Below are 20,432 nucleotides of genomic sequence, written 5' to 3'. Positions count from 1 at the left end.
GTAAGATACTGCATATATTCCGCGTGTTGCTATAGCTATGTTGTTCTAGATATCGTGTTGTGTGGACAACGTACCAAGAAGCATCCACCATGCAAGGTGATCGGTCCTCTTGTCGTCCGTTGATGAGCTCAAGGCAACAATGCTAAGGAACTCCACTGAATGGAACTACCGCGCTTGTGGTGCGCTCTCTGGAACCATCGTCCCGGGGGTTTCCAAATCGCAATCGCAATCACGAGACATTCCCGACTCTGACAGCTCCCCAGCTACCATGGCGGCGTCTTACATGTTACTTGCGTGAATACGATTGTTTGAAATGGCAACGTCTGTTTCATATGTACGTCTCGATGTATTCCGGTCAAAACATGAGCGTGCGCGCACGTTCTGCACGACGTCCGGATCTGACGTAGATCGACAGGAAATCACTAACGTCACCTCAAAGACTATCGTTACTACGGAGTGGATAGGCAGGGTATTACGGATGTAACCAGAGGGCACTTCACCTGGATGTTTGGAATGGTGTTGCTTGAGCACATGAACCTTTGGACGCCCCATATGCATGTAGATACAGCATGGGGGGGGGGTTCCCATGCATGAGGCGAACACGCATGTGAAAGTGTGGGGAAATGGGGCTTGTCGTTTGCAATTCTGTCAGCACAAGCTTATTGGCGAATGGCAACCGCCCATGTCAGCCAGGGACCTCACTGCGCAAGGTACAAATCACTCGGAAGTCGACGCCAGTGCATTACCCAATAGCTTTGTTAGGAAATCCACCATTACAAACCAGAGTCTCAACATCAGCAAAGAGGAATGCGAACAGAATGACAAGTGGTAAGGAAGTGTTTTTGGCTTCTTGGAGGTGAAGCTTGCGTTTGAACAGCTCGATGAAAGTCTGCAGAAAATGCTCAGTTTCACCACTGTGTGGTATGCAGAGTTGAAAGAGAAGTCAACAGGAACCCTCTAATGCATTCTATTGGAGTGTTAACATACCTTGCGTCTCTGAAACCGTCTCTGAATCAGGAGTATACGTTGAGGGCCTTCAACCATGATCGCCTTGTCCTCACCATGCAAGGGGATCTGTACTCCTTTGCCATTCCTGTGCATCTCAACCTAGCTTTTCCATGCACCATTCCAAGGGCTAGCCAGTCAACAGGGACGTTTCTCGATGTCTCTCAATGAGGCTACGCAGGGTCCTAAAATTTAGCGGTATTTACGTTGTGGGGCTGTGGTGCGAGTGAGGTAGCGACTGGGAAGCTAGCCATACATCGAGCTCAATTGCTTGAGCAGATGCTGTCGTCCCAGTAGTGCTATGAGTGAGGTGGTAGGAAAGAAAGCGGGAACCAGCAGCGAGCCAACACGATTGTACTACCAAGCTAATGACACCAAGGCCATGTCTGTCAAGAACTGCGGAGGGGGGCAGCCCCCCCAGAGCCCCCAGAATGCCCCCATCGTACATGCATGTGAGATGTACAATCATTGCCGCCAGCTGGCTTTGCATTTCTCAGTGTTAAAACAATCATTCTCCTGAGACAAGGCCTCGACCGCTACGCGGCCTCAGCTCTCGCAGTTTACTTTCGTTAGTTTGGTTGGACCACGCCTGTGCCTGTGACTATGTGTGCCTGTGAGCTTGTGAATTGAACACATCTGACTGTGCTTTCATTCCGAATGTTGAATTTCTGTTATGCTTCAACAATACGACATGCAGCAATACAACCAATTTCCTTAGATATCTCCCTTATCTGAGCGTCTTCCGCCATTACGTAATCCGTGTTGCATGGAATGTGCGAGCGTGTGATTCATGGAGAGTTATCACATGGGGAGTGCCGAGTTTAACAGACAACCGGCCAACATAGAGGAAGGAAGTCTCACAGATCAAGGAGACCAACATGCCCCAGAAGTTTGCAACAGTATGTGGTTTCTGCAAAGGCAAAACTTGAAGTCAGAACTGAGCGCGAGGGCACGAGAGAACTTTGCTACAACAAAGCAGATCAAGAAGAACGGCGCTTGCTAAGCAGCCAGCCGCAGTGAGTTTCGGCCCAAAAGCAAGAGGATATGCCAGCTGCAGTGACGTTCATCATCACACAATCACTCTGGTACTTGCCGGCCCCGTCTTCCAAAATACCCTTGCTGCCCATCATCGAACTTGGTGACCTCTTGCTTTTGCGTTGGACCGGGATATTGTCATGCTTTGGACAGCTAGCTGCTGCACTACCAGTCACAGCCATGTCATACCGCCCCACAACACTCCTTGCACTGGCACCAAACGACCTGCATGTCGCGTCGGAATCCAGCCAAGCTCATAAGCATGCCTGTCGTCTGCAGATGCAAATGCTGATAAAATAAATCATGTAGGCTCTGGGCTGCAGCAAAAAACTGACTGGAAACAGTGAGGGCACGAAACGCTTTAGAATAGCCAAGGGAAACAAAAGAGGTTCGGGTGGGTGGGAGACTGCTGCTTGCTAGCGTACGTCTGTGAAAGACGCCAATGGACAAACTATGCATACCCAACTTCACACAGCTATAAAATTTTGTACCCAAACAGACGCTCCCAAATCCCGCTAGACACTCTAACGTGCAACTGTCCCACGCCAAATGTGTCCCATTGATCACAGCAACCTCCCACACACACAGGCTCACAAGCATGTGCTGCTGACTACAATCAATATGCTCATGCGCGTCCCAAAACAGTGCCAGTCTCTTCCAATCGACAATCAATCATGCCCACGGCTCTGTCACCGAATGCTGACATGATCCATGAGCCATCCATGAGCCATCAGGCCTTTTGGTAACTTCTGACCTTCAACTTGCTCTCATGACTCGTGAAGTCCCGGGTGATTTTGCATCTCCCCCAGCTAGAGCGTAGCTAGGCTGAAGGAATTGTCACGTGCAAGCTAGCAACTGTTTTGATTGCCAGCCATTGTACAGATGTAGCGTGGCTGATTGTGAAGTGAAAACGATATGACGACTGCTGTAGGACGACATATGTGTGGCACACTATGCTTGATCTTGTCTCGGTGGTGTGCTCCAAGCCTCGTGAGTGAAAATGGAGTGCGCTCTCAAAGGTTCGAGGCTTAAGGTTTCCAAGAAAAACACCAACTCATCACAGACGTGTTGATCGGGAGTGCAAGCAAGCTTATGCAGTGCAGGCGGAAGACTGCCGCCCGATGCAGAGTGCAATGGGCAAGGTTGCATGGCACGCATGGCTGAAAAGCACACAAGGGCCGTCCTCAATAATGATTATGCTGTATGGTAACAATACCAACAAACGAGTATCTTGGGAGCATGACTTCATTTTGAGTATTGTCTTACAAAACGCCTGAAAAATTAACATATTTCTCCATGTACATTTGGCGGCAAGTCCAAAAGCGTGACCGTGACTGACCGTTTGTTGGTATTGTGTCGGTATTGCACAAGCTTTGCAAGTCTCAGTCATGGTTGCGTCACAGCAAATATGGAATGCATGAGAGGATATTCAGCGGAATAGCCTTCCTTCTTTGATAAGGCTCGCCTTCCCTGCTGAAGTGCTCGCCGCCGCACTGCAAAGGCGGTTCTGCTGCAACGCTCCAGCATAATGAAGAATGCCATGCTGCTTAACTCTAAAGTAGTCTAGGACCCGATCACCGAAGAACGGTGCGGGAATCCACGGATTTACATGCTTTTGACACTCCCCCGATGTCATGTTTCATTGACATTCAACAGCTTCGAGGACCTCAAGGCCTTGGGTTAACACTTGGGATAACAAAAGGGATAACAACACACCAGCCCTATGGAACACTTACACCAGCTTCACATCCCATAGTGCTACAGTTGCGTCTCTACTTGCCGATGCAACGCAACTTGACTTCAGGTCAAATGCGACTGCTGCAACGGTAGCTCGATGGTAGTTGAGCACAGCAAGCAGCTTTCCAGTACGGACATGATACATTCGAGCTCGTCCATCCCAACCCCCAACTGCAAATATGCGGCCATCTTGCCTTACTTGAATATCAGCAGTGCCCTTCTCGGCCATCCTAGACCTATGTGCCACTTGCAACTCGCCAGCACTGGGAATCAACCTGCTTGTAACAATGCATGCATCGGCTGAACCAGTCATGCAAAAGATCTTTGCCACGCTGCACGAATCACGCGGAACCTGTGGACATCTGGGTTGCTCACTCCCTTGCTCATTATCTCCACTCGCATACATTGTCTCACTGCCAGCGTCCTCGCGATTTCCTTCATGGCATGCAGGGATGTCCATCCTTGCCGCATTGCCATCGGTTGTTGGTCGTTCACTGATTGGCTCCGTGTGTCTATGCTGCGGTGTACAGGCACCAAGTGCCATGATGGGCTCAGGATGAGCTTGGATTGACGCCAGCGGTTGCTTTGGATGTCGAAGGTCATATGCTACCAAGTGTCCGCTTTCAAACCTGCGGAAACAGCCTCGGTTAGAAATCTCCTTTTTTAACCAACAGAGCACAAACCCGCACTTGTGGCTGGCAGGCTGCCACGTGCATTGTCAACGCCGCCTGCTTTTGGCTGGCGTATTTTCATTTTCAACCAGGCGCCCTGCCAATCATTGGCTATCTCCCAAGAGAACTCCCTTTCCTAGCGTATAATGTGCACACATCATGTGTGACATGGTCTGCTTAGTTGCATCGATGCACTTGGTGCATTGCACTGTTTTCATGTCAGGGGCTTTCAATGGAGCGCACCCGGCCAATAGGAGGGGTTCGGTTGTCGATGGAAAGCAAAGAGCCATGGTCATCCCGTAACTGGACTTGGGTATGCGAACAATCTCGTCTCCACTGTGCAAATCCCAGATCGTGGGACAGGCCGGGTCTTCTCCCGCCGCTGCTACAGCTGAAATCGGCAAGCACCCGAGTGCGGCCTCTGTCAGCGCCATTCGACAAAAATGGTAGCTCCTGGTCGAAAGCGCTATACGTTGCTTTCCAAGGTATCCATCCGAGGACACATCCCAACTTATGATCGTGCCATCACGTCCTTGACTCACGAGCTCCGCTGCAGTGCGCGACGACGTGAACGCGACGTGCACGACCCCCGCATCAAGGGTGTGAGCTTGGTAATGCTTGCACCTCGTGGAGTCAGAGTCCCATGCACGGATTATTCCTTTCGAATCACCAGAGTACAGCCTGGCCTCGCTTGGATGGAAGCAAACGCACTGTGCGTCGCTTCCATGGCCCCGAAACACCGTGGCAGGTTGCATAGGGGTTGAGCTGGGCATCCTGAGTACAATTTACATCGACAAAGACCTCACCGAAAGCATTAATTAGTACTACAACACAGCATGTTCTATAACGTGCAAAACTCGCTGCTACGGGTCATGTAGCCTCGTGGCCATAGGGTCGAGGCTATTGCCCAAACTTGTCAACAACACCGACAACATTTATGAGTAATGTGTCACAAGAGAAGACGAATGAAATTATTCACTCTCAGTGGGTCTCAAACAATAAACATGCCGCGACATGAGGGTAATTGAATGTACCCTGAGAGTATGATGGAAGCAAGGCGCTTCAGAGATAGGGTATCAAGATCTCAAGAGCACATGCTTGGGATCATCCATCCATCCAAAGTAGAGCGAACTCCCCTCCTCATCGCGATGATGGCAATCTGCTATCTCAAGACACAGTGACACATACTTCCCATGTCCCCCTTTCTCTTGGGTGCCACGAGCGCCAGTACTTTGATAAGACCGCAACTACTGTTAAATGATAACATGATAACATGTGCCATATCCATGCACATGTTTCAGACACCTAGTTATTGCATTCTGTGAAGAGCAACTCATTCTGTGACTTGTTTGCCTGCGCCTTAGCCAGCTTCTCATCCTTTGTGAGGAACCCACGGCCGCACCAATGGCCCACCATGGGACGTGCACTCTCGTCGTCCAAAATCCAGGTGCCATATTTGCTGTGCGTGACAAAACCATGCTCCCGAATTTCATCAAGCATCAGGTTTCCCCTGCAACCAGACTCACACATTAGAATGTGCGATAGAAAGCGCAATCAGTGTAACAACGAGGGCCACTTGGGGATCATGAGATGCACAGGATCTCCAGGAAAACACCCATGCTATAGTCAGCAAAGAATCTTCAGAGACCAGTGTCTCGATGCTGAGACTGACTTCAGGATGTATGTTAAGAAAGTGGTCGGTGCTCATTGCAGGGAGCAGTGCTTCGCCAGACCGTGTGATTTGCGGTTCTAGGTGCCCGAAAATGCATGAATTTTAGGGACAAAAATGGGGGCGAACCACAATCTGGAGGGCTGGTGAGCTCATTCAACTGGGAACAGGGGAGCGCACAGCTTGTCTTCAATGAAGCCTCCCTTAGATACACGAAACCCGCTGAAGATAAAGTTCCGATAGTACTCAGTCTGCGGCAGGCAAATCAGTGCTGTTTGTGCTCGCAGAAAAGTATAAGTCATTCGGGCTGTACAAAAACGTCGTTGACTGCCCATTTCTTGGTTCGGCACGTACACATTTAGATAAACAAACAGCATTTCTGGTACCAGACATACTCTGTTGTACAGGCTTACACGTCACATGTAATGACTCCATTAGCGTGCTGCATGAGAGACCTCAGGCTACTTTGCCAACACCAGACTCTCAAGCAACTGGACCTTTTCCTGCTAAGCAATGCTGTCTGCGCTTTAGACCTGAGGAAGGTTCATTGCAACAGCAATCTCCCAACAGAATTCAGCCCTAACCATAAGCCACGGCTGTGAGCGATGTCCTGAACCGTTGCAGCCCACGGGAACATCTGCGGTAATCGCACGCTGCCGCTACAAAACGGCCATGTGTAATACAATGCCCACATGTCCATGCGTGCTGCGCTGACAAGAATATCTGGGGATGATTGATGGATGATCGCTGGTGGATAGCAGGACTCTTCCAGCCGCAGTTGTATCGGTCGCAGTATGTACAGAGCCTCACACACTCAATATCTTCCAAGAATTGTTCGTGTAAGATCATCAAGCGGTGGGTCCAACAATCTCACCTTTGCAACGTGAGTGCTGTCCAGCCACTGTAGCATTGGAACGATGCGCTGACCGTGTAATATACGGGGCGTGGCAGCCTTCACCCAGTCTTCCTTAGGAGCCATACACGGTTTCAAGGCCCCGCTGAGACACCGAGACTGGATTCGACGCGCATGCATCATGGTACTGCTAGTGAGCAGGCTGATCATGTTCACTGAGTCCTCCTCTAGCAGAATGCGCACCAACGGCGCCACATCCACGTGACGCATGAACGCACGATCATGCTGCACTCACATATGCAGGCGTCAGCGACAACCAGCCAACACCAGCTGACCAGCTTTCGCCTCGAGTGGACAGTGTGCACATGATCCAACATATCAAGGACCAAGACCTTATGCAGACGCAACAGACCAGAAACGAAAGGCGTCAGCCTCTGCGCTTGCAGAGGCTGTGGGAATGGTGGGGAGACGCCTTGTCTCCTAACACGATGCGGGTTAAATGCTGTGCAGGCCCGGGAGCTGGTGGCCAATGCGGTGGAGTGTCAATTTATCATGGGAATCTTGCGGTTAGCGGTTGGCTCAAGCACTCGAACCAACATAGTGCTGTTGGGGCGCTGGCAAGCCACACATAGATATAGTGCGGTACATGGGCAGCACAGCGTCATAGGGCATCGAATGGCATTCAAGAAATCCGCTTTGGAACATGGTGAGACACCAATTTCGCTGCGTGCCTGGACCGATTTTGCAGCATATGGCTGGATTTTGGTGATGTGTGGAAGGCCCGTGTCCTGGCCCAGAAAGAAATGTCCCATGGAGACCGCTTGCACAATGAGCCTTGGATGCCGTTTGTCAGGCTCACAATGCAGTGCTGCAAAAGAGTATGTCTGAAATAGGCTTTTGATACATTTGCTGTATGTTCCGACTCTGTAATCGCGAGACCGCTGCCAAATTACTGCGTCAATATTGCAGCCATACCACTCTGAGCGGACGGCAACGAGGGTCAGCGTGTTCAGCATAATGCAATCATACACCACTTTGTGCGCGACAGCGAACAGCTGCAATTTGACGTGTCGCAAACCAGCAGAAAACCTTGGTGATTGCTCAACGAAGGCTCTGTTCGAACCACCCTTCACTGTTTGCTTGGCTGAACTGGGAATGTTGCTGGGATGACGTGTATGCGAGGACCATAGGGAAGTGCTGGGATGCTGTGTAATGGATATCTGAAGATAGGTCGAGCTCTCGTGATCGTTTGACCCACAATGCACATGCTGTGCACTGCTGAACTGGCCGCAGAAGCAGCGGATACAGTCGTAACGTCACCTGGGCGTTGATGAGTTGGGACCAACGACAACCTGGTTGGTGGTGAGTCGTAACCTTGAATTGCATGCAACACAAAGCTGGTGCCCCCCCAGACCCTGTTCATCAACAGCGACGTTGGCGATAAGCACAACCCTCCACCCGGCGAGTTATACAGCGTTCAGGTGTGCGGTCACGCGCATCATGAATTCCCTGCCGAGGTAAGTTCGGCTCAGGACACACCTGCACAACGATGACAAAAGGCGTCTGGACAAATGGAAGCGCAGCCTTCACAGCGAACCCAAAGCCCTGCCGTTCGTCGAGTTCCAACAGTGTGGTGTTGCGAAAACCATTTCCTGGGGTTGCCTCATCCACTAACTTCTGCAGGCGACGCTTGTACTCGACATAATGCTGGATAAAGTCCTCGTCGATGACTCCTGCATGCATCGTTTAAGTTGCCGGGCCAACCTACGCCTGCCCAGCCAGCCGGACATGGAAAGCTTGCCCAAAATAAGAGTGGGTTGTTTGACAGGATAAGATTGGCAAGATTGTTGACATTTCTTGTGGTTGAGAAGTCAATGAGCCCTCAGCTTGTGCTCGCACCTGATCGGTAGGACTTGACCGCTTGTCTAGAATTCTTTGCCAGTGGGTCTCTCACTTTGAATCCGTCGCAGACGAGGATTTTCTTGCACGCTATGATATCTGGTGCAAAGCGGAAGGTGTCTACTGTTGCTTCAATCAGTGCAGTGCCAGGATTGGATGGGACTGGGGATGTTGTGAGTATGAGGGTCAGCAAATCGGTAATAGGGACATCTGTCCTGAAGGACGAGTCAGATTTTTGACAAGATGCAGATTCTTTGGGCGAGGCTGTGGATTGCCGCCGTTTCGCACTCTCGTCTGATGGGCGCTTTGCGTAAATGAAGATGGTAGCCCCTACAGCCGTCAGCAAAACAGCAACGCCACATAGAAGGGAGACATCCACGCGAGAGAAAGATAATAGTGAAATGTTCCAAGAATTTTTCTGTCCGCCTGTCATTGCAAATTTGACAGGCTGGTTGAAGGCCGAGGGTGTGCGGATGGCGATAGGGGTGTAAAACAAGCCTTTGAGCTAAATCGGGGAACCACCACTCTGGCAATGGCAGGTTCGTCGTAGTCTGAATCCAGTCCAATATGCCCTACTGCAGAACATGTACCATGCATGCAGGCAATGACCTGTTTGTGTGCTGTGTGCATGTGCATGTGTGAAAGACGAGCGAGGCTAACCCTATTCGCGAGAAACTTTGTGGCGTAGACAGTCCCAATCGATTCGATGCAAAGGGCTCGAGCAAATAGATATGGCAACAACATGGAGACACCTTATCGAAACGTCGATCGTGGCGAACCAGTCCCTAATTTATTCGAAATACATCCAGCTTGCCACCATCCGACCAAATGGGAAACCTTCAGTGCGTACAGTAGTTTTCAGGTGAGAGTCTCGTCTGCAATTTCTCGCTTGTGTGTCGTATGCGTGACGGTGTCCATGGCAGGGTTGAATCAACTATCTGCCACATCACCGTCGTGTCAGCTAATTGCGTGCATGACGACGTTCGTCACTGCATCGTTGCCGTGGAATACATAGGCAAGGGATGGGCATGGACCTGGCACTGTGAGGGCATGATTGGTTATGCAATCATTAGGGTCGAGGGGCCACTTGAAAGTACAGTATCGGCCTTGACAGGAGCCGATGACAGGGTTTCGTGAAACGATTTGAACCTACAAAGACTACATAGAGCTCTGCCTCATAGAGTTTGAGCTGCTTCTGTGCGTGCAGGGGCTTTCAACAGGATACAAATAATCTGACGTTTGTGACGGATACTCGGAGCGAGAAAATTATTGACATCGCACACAATCCCTGTGCGCAAGTGTGCTGGTACTTCCCAGAGTCAAGGGAACAATATCGAATAGATGGTCAGGTGAAAGTTATCAATGCAACGCATCAGGATGATCACTTGCAGCTGGTGCGCATTTTGCCAGGTGTCACCACTCGTCACAGCTTACATGATAGCATGCTTACATGCTTACAGGTCACATGTCGCATGTCACGCCACACCTTTGGCTGGACGTGAGAGCGTTCATGCATACAGTAAGATGACTTGCCTGAATTCGCATTTGTTAATCATTAAGGTCAATCATCACAGATGGAAGTGCATCAACGCTTGAGGGACACGGATCCCTTAGCTCAGTTGGTTAGAGCACTGTGCTAATAACGCAGGGGTCAGCAGTTCATGTCTGTTAGGGATCAAACGCTTGGGGTTTGGAGGCCCTTCGAGTGTGTCTACGTAAGCGTAGTGCTCGCTTGCGTGGACCTAGAGTGCTTTCCGATTGATATTGTTTTTTTTTACTTTTTCAGAATTCGCATTTGCTACATGTCTGTGCTGCTCCTTAGCTGCAGGGGGCCAGCATGACAGGCTTTTGGGCAACCGCAAGATGTGTTGAATCTGAGCAAGCCTTGTGACACCATACTGATCAGATGCTATGGATCGCACTTGTTCTGCATGTGAGCAATGCAAGATGACAGGAACTTATTGCAGACATGAAAGCATATTGCCAGCTATGTTCGGCAAGCGCCGCATGTCAGGTGCCGAATTGTGAAAGAGCCACGAGTTTTTGCATGGATATGCTCTCTACAGCGAAAATTCAGAACATGAGCGTGAGGGGGAGATCACAAGATGTCACGTTGCTACCTGTTGGCCTGCAGGCTAGGAAACAAGCATGGCAGAAGCTTTCTGATGGGGCTCGAGCTTCTTTCGCGTGGCCTGAACCAGGAAAGACACGGGTAGAAGATGAGAGTCTTTTCTCCCCGGCTATCAAGCCAGGCCAGGCATGCACTCTTGCACGCTGAAACACTGCTCGAAAGTGTCTGAGAAGGGAGGTTGCAATACAATCAGCAACGTCTCAGCAGCTATCTGTATGTGCTCGACGCCGTCGATGCACCTGCTAGGAATGCTACCCGGTGTCTGAGCACTGTTGCGTATAGCGATGTGTGTAGTGTGCCTGGCTGCTCAGGAGTTGAGTGGTGTGTGGTGTGACGTTGGAGTGTGCCTTGCTGCTCTTAGATTGCCTCTCAGTTCCGTCGCCTAGCTGTTGAGCATTGTGTGCAGGAGATGGCGCTTGAAACATTTGCGCTTGTGATCCTGGAAGCAGGAGAAGTGGACTATATCAACCTGCTGACAAACGCGAGAAAACATTTCAAACTTAGCCTCGCAGATGACACCTGGGCAGAAGAGAGTCTGAATCCGTGATCGCTCATCGAGCGTGCTTTGTGAGGAAGGAACAATTTCTGTCGACCAAGTTCGCGTAATTGATCCCTCCTGCACATTAGCAGGCTCCGTTTGTCAGATTTAGCGGGCTTTGTTTCCCGCCAAGGATGAAACAGGCCCTTATGATCTTTTGCCGCAGGCTTGCACCGGGGCAGTCCTGTCTGACGGATGGTAATGCGGCGTTGTCGTGGCATGTGGGGTTGTCATGGATACTCAATGGTGACGAGTCTGGCCATAATACCTTCTTTCCTGCATTTCGTGATAGCGATGAGTACATGGCGCGCACAACAAGGATACTCAGGGGCAGCCAGCCTTGTTGCTATTGAGCCTGGCCATAGATGATGCTGTGTGCTTAAGGTACCTGGCCGCGAAGAAGGGTTCCTGAGAAACGTTTTCGAAATATGCAAACTACTAGCGTGATGTGCGGGTGCCATGACAGGGCCCATGTGACTTTGCCTCTTGTTTGTTGCAGTGCACACAAACTGTGCTTGTTGATCGCGAGCATGCCTCAAGACTGTGACATGTAGCAAGTTCTGCACAGCGAAGATGCCTGTTTTCGCATCCACAAACATGTTTCTGGCCCTTGCGAACTCTGGCCATGTTGATTATTGTAGCTTCATCGCAGAACAATGGCGTCCATCATATTTTGGTTGTTGTATGTTGTTCGCCCATGCCAACTAGGAACTAAGCCCCGCCCCAACCGACCTGAATTCCGCGTCTGCATCTTGGTTGCCATCTAATAGCAAAGGACCCGGGCGCAAATCGGAAAATGTGCCAACGCCCGCAATATGCACTAGAGTAACAGCAATTGTAAGCATCGGCCACGCACAAGGCTCCATCAAGAACAGCCAAAGTGGAACAAAGTCTCGAGGAACGCAACTGAGAACAAACCAGACAGCGCACAAAGCCAAGGCCAGGGTGTAAGGACTGGCCAGCCCTGGGACCGAGTGGTCACAACCTTTGGGCCTCCGAGCGCGGCTGTGGGGCGGTATCGGCCTTCCTATGCCCTGGTTTGCAATTTATCCTCCTGCCCAGGAGTCCGCTTGCACGGATGGATACCGCCGTCTGGGCTGTGGCCCGTCAGCGTGGAATGACGTATCACGGTATATCACGAGAAAAGTATGACTGGACATGTCGATGTATGCGCAGCGTCTGTTTCTGCTCGGTGCATATTGATAGGAGCGCAGCATCATGAGGCTGCGCAACTATGTGACGCTGGAGGATGCCAAATGTTGGCCTATCTATATTACATGGACGGCATGGACGTTTCGAAAAGTGTCCGAATTTGGTATAATCGTCGTCAACAGCGACGAGCATCTACCTTGAAAAAAGTCAACGCCTGCTGAGCGTTTATAATGTCATGTTTCAAGTTATTATCTCGCAGACGAATGCCACCATGCGAATACATTTCAAAATCAATGTCGTGGTCGGCACCGAATCGGGGACTTCCTTTCAAGGACTGTGCACACGCGTACGCGTGCTTGCACGCGACATCGATAACACAGTGCCATCAAGCAGATTTCCGTACCTCAGCCTTCTCTCAACTTATCGCGTTTCCAACGTTGTATCTGTTCCGTAACCTTCGTGCGAGGGTACGCGACATCCAGATGTGCTGTAACGCCTTCATGCGCACGTGATGGATGTGACAAACCAGTGTCGAAAACGCAATATACGAACGGACGCACCCACGTATGTTGTGTCTGTCAGCATTCTTGACAGTCAATCCGTGGTCTCTTTACCGGTCCTTCGATCGCAATAGCAGCTACCTCGTGATATCGTCGTATGCGTTTGCAAAATCAAAACCTGTCGATTCGAACAATTGTCCGTGCACAGTTCACACGATTTCCGTGTTCGTCTCGGTACGGGATGTGGGACATCAGTCTCTATAAAAGGGGCAGCTCTAAATTGTGACCTGCTTTGTAATGTGGTGTACGCTGTCGGTCACCTTCGGTGCGCAGAACCTGCATTGGGAGGTTTGGAATGACCGTTGCGCACTTCAGTCAGTACTGCAACTTGAACCTTCCAGGTTCGCTTCCATCACAACACAGGCTTACACTTCAAGTAAGCCTTTTCAATAACGCAGGGACAGATTGGCAGTCGGTCGCCTCAATGTCTATAGTACTGTCTGAACGTGTGCTTTTTTCCGTTCGCTTGGCCAACTGTTGCAACTGCAAGCGAGCTACTTGATAATCTGCCACGAACAGTGGCAACCTGCAATCTGAGAAAGGCCACATGAATTTTTTTGTTAATTGATGTATACAACGAGGTGCTGAATGCCTGTCGGCATCATATCTATCGAGATAAGTGCGGTGGCGCTCGCTTAGTATCCATACGCAATTCGGACAGGACACGACAGCAACATGTCGGCTTACGGCGTACCGAGTATTTGGTAACTCAAGTTAGCGAGGAGATAATATATTCTTGCCTGAAACGAGCAACATGATCCCGATTCGCTCAGGCGTGACACGGGCCCTCATGATGCCAGGAGGAACATGCCTACCCGGGACAGGTGTGGTGCTCCACAACCTGACCTGAAGCCAAGGAATGATATGATCACTACGCAACATACCCTGACCCGGCTCGACTTGTGCAGGCGCCGTGTGTTTCAAATGATCAAGTAGGAAGCCGCAAAACGCAACGCACCGCACTTCAACAACAAAAAGCTGAGGCTGTCTAGGTAAAGCTGTATCGCATAGCGGCCAGGCTCAACCACGTGGGTGCACCCTGGAGAAACCAGGTGGCAACAATGGAGAATGCTGTTCCGAAAGCCAAAGCTGCCACGACGTCGGATTCCTGTTACACCTTTCTAGGCGCGCAAATTCCAAGAGAGCACTTTGACGGCAAGTTCGGCTCCTACTGGGGGACGATATGGACCCCGACTATATTTGGGACGGTTGTCGGCCTGGGCACAACAGTGGTCGTGGGGTTTTCAAACGGCTGGGTGATGTATGTCGCAATCCCCAACGTATTGATAACAATATCATGCGTGATAATACTGACGCTCACCACGTGTGCGCCATTTGCCGGGTCAAGCGAGAGAGCTCAGGTATGCCGCCCAACCATGAATATTATAAACTACTCTGTCAGCTGACATCAAGCTGGGACGCTACACCAGCTACGCACGCACGATCAATGATGTCCCTGTTAGATTAGGGATCGTCCGTGGCCAAAACATGTATCCTGCCTTGATAGCATCGGCAGGCACACTGGCCACGACGCCAATGTTGGAGTATGACCGATCAACCAGTTTGTCATATCCCACTGTTGCAGCAAAGCTAGCAACCCAGCGCTGCAAGGACCGTGGTGGAACACGACAGCCGGGCCCCGGCACAGAATGGAAGTTGACAAATGAGTGCTGACGTTGCGAAGCATTGATGAAGCAAATCTTCCGTGCACACCATATCCTTAGCGGGCGCCATTATCGCAAACCTCAGGTAGCTGCTTTGCCGGCTTGCCTGCGCTCGATATGTATCGTGTAACAGTGGGGCAAAGTTAGCGTAGTTGTTAGCTTTTGCGGCTTGGGTATCGCGTTGCTTCTGATTGGTCCCGCTCGTCGCCTGCCGTGCCGGCCGTACGTTCCTATGTATGATATGTTGTTACGCAGCGTCTTTATCACGAGATAAAGATTCGCCTGATTTGTTTGACATTGAGCAAGAGCACACTTGTCAGATGTATGTGCTGCAGCATCCCCGGGAAGGCGGCCTCTCATATACATCTTGTGAACGAGTGTCAAAGGATTGAAGCGTGCAGCTCAAGCATTATAAACGTGGCTGAGACTTGGCGGAAACCTCTACACGGCTGAGTTGATAATGAGTCCGTCACGGATCTGCCTGCCCTGAGCACCTGAGAGTCACATGCTTTGCGAGGTTTTCCATCCCAAGTAAAATTGAAGTTGGCAGTAATGTAATGCTGCAATAGTTGCGTGAGCCGATATCAACACAGGAAACCGCTAACCAGCATTCTGTCACAACAACTATCTCTTATTGCAGTACATAAAGGCAAACCTCGGCCGCCGCTGGGTTGCTCTTTTCAACCTCAGCAGGGTGGTATTCTACCTCTCGAGTGCCACCTGGAACCCGACACTTTTTTTGGCCCCCCCCTTGGGGCAGCCCCTGCTAGGAACGTTGACAGTCGTTCTCTACAATGCAATCGGCTACTTGCCATTCGTCTGCTGTGAGGTATCGCTGCGAAATCCAAAATGCTGGCAGTTGAGGTTGTCACGGCTGTCGATCATTGCGGGCTCGTGGCTGGAGTTTGGCTCGGACTTTGCGAGCGGCATCACCGCCATCAAGCAGAACTCTAAGATCCTGGGCGGCACGATCATGGCCGGAGGTGTGCCCCTCTGAACAGCTTAATTTTGCCTGCAGCTAACTTTTGCCTGCAACGCAGCACAAGCAACTCTGCATGAATTCACATGCGTTGAGGCAATGCCCCCCAAACTTTGTTCGGTGTCACTTCATGGTGCACCGGGCAGGTTACCAATCATCTGTCAAGCATAAGCCCGGGAAAGTGGCCGCTTGTAGTTTGCAAGGTACTTCAGACGCACATGCTCCATGAAGTCGCGGAGATGCCTGCATGCTGAACCAACAGAAACACACTGGCCCCCCTAACCTCTCAGCTGGGTAGGTTCGGCTCGAGGGTTGTTCTGATGTGAACAATGGCTGCGGGGTTGGCTGTCAGGCCTGGACATTGGATGAGGGGGCTTGCATAATGCTGCGGGGATTTCACCAATGTAACATCTATAAGGTCCGAAGGCCGTTCACTCAAAGCTGGCAATATAAGCTGACGAGACACACTCGCTGTACATTAGCATCCATCACTTTGAATGCGAGACAGCAGCAGCAGCGAGCAGTGACTGGACGCAGTACATTTTGCCTGCACGTAATGAAACTGCTCCTTGCCAACACCTTTTCATCTCGATGTCAATGTTGGAATTGCGCAGGACTGTGTTGTGGCGGACGCACCAGGTTAAACCATCCAAGGGTGAGCACGGGAAGCCGTGGAGCCTGGTTTTCCTTGCTCGTGTGATGGAACATACGATGCCAGCTGTAAATGAATGGTCTGCGCTGCTGAAAATGCAGCTTTCGGCAATGCAACTGCAAGGTTACCACATGGGGACACAACCGAAGACGAGGAAAAGGACCGAGCACAGAAGGGATGAATGTATACATAGCTCACTAGTCCTCAGGCTAGTGGATAACCTTACACGTACCATTTGCCGTGGGGGGTTTGCACCTCAGTGGTGTGAACATGCATGCAATCACAAGCGGTGACTGGCATCAGACGGATTGTGGAAAGCAGCGATTGTCTGATGGGCAGGTGGACCCCGTCATCCGGAGAGCGATAGGACAATTCTAGTGTCCCATAAATGTGCTATTCAGTTGATATGATCATCTGTATTAGCATCTATACCTTCACACCACGAGACGGTACATATGACCCAGGTAGCCAAGCTGCAGGTCTGAGCATATTGTTAGTTTAGGCCAGAGGTTGGTTGTGTGCCGTCCCGTTATGATACTCGGGGACATGCTGTACAAGCACCTCCGCTGATCGAGGGACGAAATTGTCTTGTTTTATCTCCATAGAGTTAGCGTTAGTCGTGTCTTATAAACAAATAAAATCTCGAGTGAGTGCTGTTGAAACCAAACAAATTCAGGCACAACAGTTATGTACCGCAAGTATCCGGCGCTGCAGCTGTTGCTGGGCTGGACCAAACGAGTATGGGTGACATGCAGGGGTGCTGGAGTTCATCATGAATGTGCACATCATCAAGTCAGGGCTTGTTGCTCAGGACAAGAAGCACATGTGGGGACACCTGATCCTGGAGATTCCGATCATTGTGTCGACCTCCCTCGCAATGAGGGCGTCCCACTTGCCGTTGTTGCATCAACCCGCGCACATTGTGTCTTTGTTGGCAACGTTTGTCACGTTCCTTGGCACATTTGTGTGGCTGTACATCTTGCAGCCTTGCATCTGGCCCAATATCAAGCCAAGTGCAATCTTGCCTCACACATCTCCGGACGACCCTATCAACCTCAGCAAGGACGCTCCAGCGAGGAGTTCTCGATCACCGTGCCAATTGCTGCCGTGCGCAACATAGAGAGTGAGGATACACTGCCCTCGCTGCGAAGTTGATCTGGTGGCTTGAGGTAACGTACGGTGACATCATAATTGTGACCGCAAGCCATGTTGGTCTGACTTCTGATGTGCCGTCCCGCGAGTGCACAATGGATATCGTACCATTCCGCACCGGACATGAGTAATACATTCTATCAAACACACGACCATCACGATGCCTGAACGGCCCGAGTATGAGAAGAGGTTGGGGTAGAGTGATACATGAGAAGAGAGTGGGGTAGAGTGATATAACCTCTGATTGCTTTGGTGGCGTACCCCTTGATCATCAGCAGAACATAAATTGATATTGTTTGCAAAAGGGACAAGGCCTGATGTAGGGCCTGATCTTTAGTACCTTTAGAGACCATTTGTGTTCATTGACCATTCGCCTTCACTAGCAACCCACTGCAAGAAACTGTTTCTGCTGATACCTACTGGTTAGGTAGCCCCTCTACAATGATGATTATGTTCCCAAGCAGTATTTGGAGTTGACAATGTCCATTACAACTCTACTGGGTAGTGTTGTAAGCAGGTACTTGATCGTATGGGCCTCTTTATTAGGCCCCTTTATTAGCCTCCTGTCCTGGCAAGTGCTATAGAATCAGTCAAACCAAGGAAATTTGCCTGTCCCGATACCAAAAAAGCTGTTGCGTTGAGTAATGTTTGTCTGGCCACCTCGCAAAGGTTGCGCGCCTGAACCTAGCCTCACCCTCCCGGTCCGATAGCTAACCCTGACCGCTCATCCCAAACACTGTAGGATTAATCAACGTCCCTAGATTTTTTTTTCTATCCAAACATCACTGCCATTACATAACCATCATCAGTAGATGTCATTCTTAGCTGTCGTACTTTCTGTTGCTACTATGTGGAAGGCCTGCCTAGTGGGATCGACACCAAATATTGTGGCGCACGTGGTTCCAGCATTGTAGACCTAGAGCGTCTGATGAATGATGTTGCCCCTTCTGATATAACAGCAATCAGAACTAAACTTCGACATACACCTGAAATTTGTGCTAGTTGACCTTCAATTAAAGAGGCGTTTGCATTAGCATATCGCCAAAAGCACAGAAAACTGGTAACGTGAATGGTGGCCACTGGCAATCACAAGCTGCCAAGTTGACTGTATGGAGCCAAAGATTGTACACAAGCCATGATCGCAAGTGGCTAGAATACAGATTCGTTTGACTCGGAAGTGTGGCTGTTTTCCCTGGTCAAGCGTTTGAAAATGGCAATATCCAGGTAATTTGCAGTGCAGTTGGGCCATTGCCCCCCCCTGGATCCGGGTTGGGATGGTCCTGCTCATCACTGCCTTCGGTTCATTTCGTGCTTATCGTGTGCGCCACTACTGAGTGCACCTTGTACATAGCGTCTGTGCAACAGCTTCTATGTAACAGCTTTTGTTTTGGTTTGATACCTATATAGGCATCAGACCGAAACAAAAAGCTGTGTGTTCAAAGCCTGAAAGCATACTTGGGGTTTTGCTGTTTGGCACCATGCCTGTTATGATCGATGCGTCGATATGAGTAGTCATTTATAAGCAAATATGATGCGCCTGCCTCAAAGGCCGGCGTTGAAACGGGCAAGGACATGTCAACCACGTCCACGCGCCTGGTGGAGGGGAGCCGCAACCCCAGTAAGATATGACACCCTCGAGGACGATGCATTGATATGCTCGTTCTCGGAGATTGCCTCGGTTCAGGGGGGAATGATTCATCGCTAGCTTTCAATCTCTCAATGTGCTCCAGCACTGTGAACTGCCGTGTTGCTTGATGACATGTCGTGTGGATTACTCACCTTGCTATGAACGTGATAGTGCTTGCACATCCAAGCATATCACAGGCTTTTGCCAGACCCTATGTATGAAGGCCGTTCATTGGTAACAGCCCCATTCACCGGCCAATGGAACACAAAGAGCTGCTGTTTGTGTTTGTTGGTGATCCATGTATGTTTGAGGCATGCTGCTCGTGATTTTTGCGCGCATGGGTTTGCATAGATGCCATCGCCTGCCGGTAAGATTCCGCGGCTTACGTGACACGAGAAGTTCGGCGGCGGTGGCGGCAGCCCATGTCAACCAATGGCACCCCATATTGGAAGGCGAGAGTTAATGCTCAGATGACCCCGGCGGCTCTGACCGTGATGCCTCCGGCAGCCGGCAGCGGCCATAGCACCAACTCACGCACTTGAAAGGGTCACGCCAATGCGAGGCCACACACAACGCGACCAACGGCAAAAGGCACGCGCCCATCCAATGACATGTCACATCTCTACTTATGCATCTGGGCCTCTTCACCTTTGCGGCAGCATGACAGAGACTGCATATGGCAAACCTGCATACTGTTTATCCTTGCCGTTTCCTGATGGTGCACCACGGGCATTGCAAACACTCGGTCGGAGACCCAACGTCGATTGTGATGCTCTGTGGAGGGTGGGAACGAACGGCGCGATGACCCTCGCAACAACTGGGCCAGGTGGGACTCCGCCAGCGGCTCCGACACGTCCAACTCGGATGTAGACATGGAGGAGTTGTTCTTGTGCTTGGAAGAGGGAACGGGCCATTGCAATGTGCAGTGGCCCCCTTCTATCTTTTATCCCGAGGACAGTTGTAGCCGTCCCACCCCCACCACCCCGAAAAGGCGGCGTGCTTGTGTCATGCGCACACTGCCGGAACCACGCAGCTGTAGCGTCTGATGGAGGAAGCCAGGCGGCACCTGCGGAACTCCTACATCCCGTGCCTCCTTCCGCAAATTCCC

The 20,432-nt window shown here is 50.7% G+C and overlaps 2 protein-coding genes, 1 non-coding gene and 1 pseudogene across 3 annotated transcripts; 3 read left to right on the top strand and 1 right to left on the bottom strand.

The window, feature by feature from the left end:
* Positions 1–4,552: 4,552 nt before the first annotated feature.
* On the bottom strand, positions 4,553–5,221 carry LOC149809741 (protein DECREASED SIZE EXCLUSION LIMIT 1-like). Its single transcript, XM_089994639.1, has one exon. It carries the CDS (start codon positions 5,219–5,221, stop codon positions 4,553–4,555), a length of 669 nt encoding a protein of 222 aa, XP_089850765.1.
* Positions 5,222–9,600: 4,379 nt separating this feature from the next.
* LOC149809740 (pyridoxine/pyridoxamine 5'-phosphate oxidase 2 pseudogene) lies at positions 9,601–10,371 on the top strand (annotated as a pseudogene).
* A 102-nt stretch (positions 10,372–10,473) lies between these two features.
* TRNAI-AAU (transfer RNA isoleucine (anticodon AAU)) lies at positions 10,474–10,547 on the top strand. Its single transcript has one exon. It is a non-coding gene; the product is annotated as a tRNA-Ile (tRNA).
* Positions 10,548–10,949: 402 nt separating this feature from the next.
* On the top strand, positions 10,950–11,547 carry LOC149809738 (uncharacterized). The gene is made up of 2 exons (XM_089994638.1): positions 10,950–11,126; positions 11,362–11,547. Exons 1-2 carry the CDS (start codon positions 10,950–10,952, stop codon positions 11,545–11,547), a joined length of 363 nt encoding a protein of 120 aa, XP_089850764.1.
* The last annotated feature ends 8,885 nt before the right edge of the window (positions 11,548–20,432 follow it).

This window comes from Nuphar pumila, unplaced genomic scaffold, assembly GCF_984573655.1.
Source record: "Nuphar pumila unplaced genomic scaffold, dmNupPumi1.hap1.1 HAP1_SCAFFOLD_812, whole genome shotgun sequence".
Classification (NCBI taxonomy): domain Eukaryota; kingdom Viridiplantae; phylum Streptophyta; class Magnoliopsida; order Nymphaeales; family Nymphaeaceae; genus Nuphar; species Nuphar pumila.
Note: the sequence above shows the minus strand (reverse complement) of the source record. Positions and strands in the feature narration are given on the sequence as shown.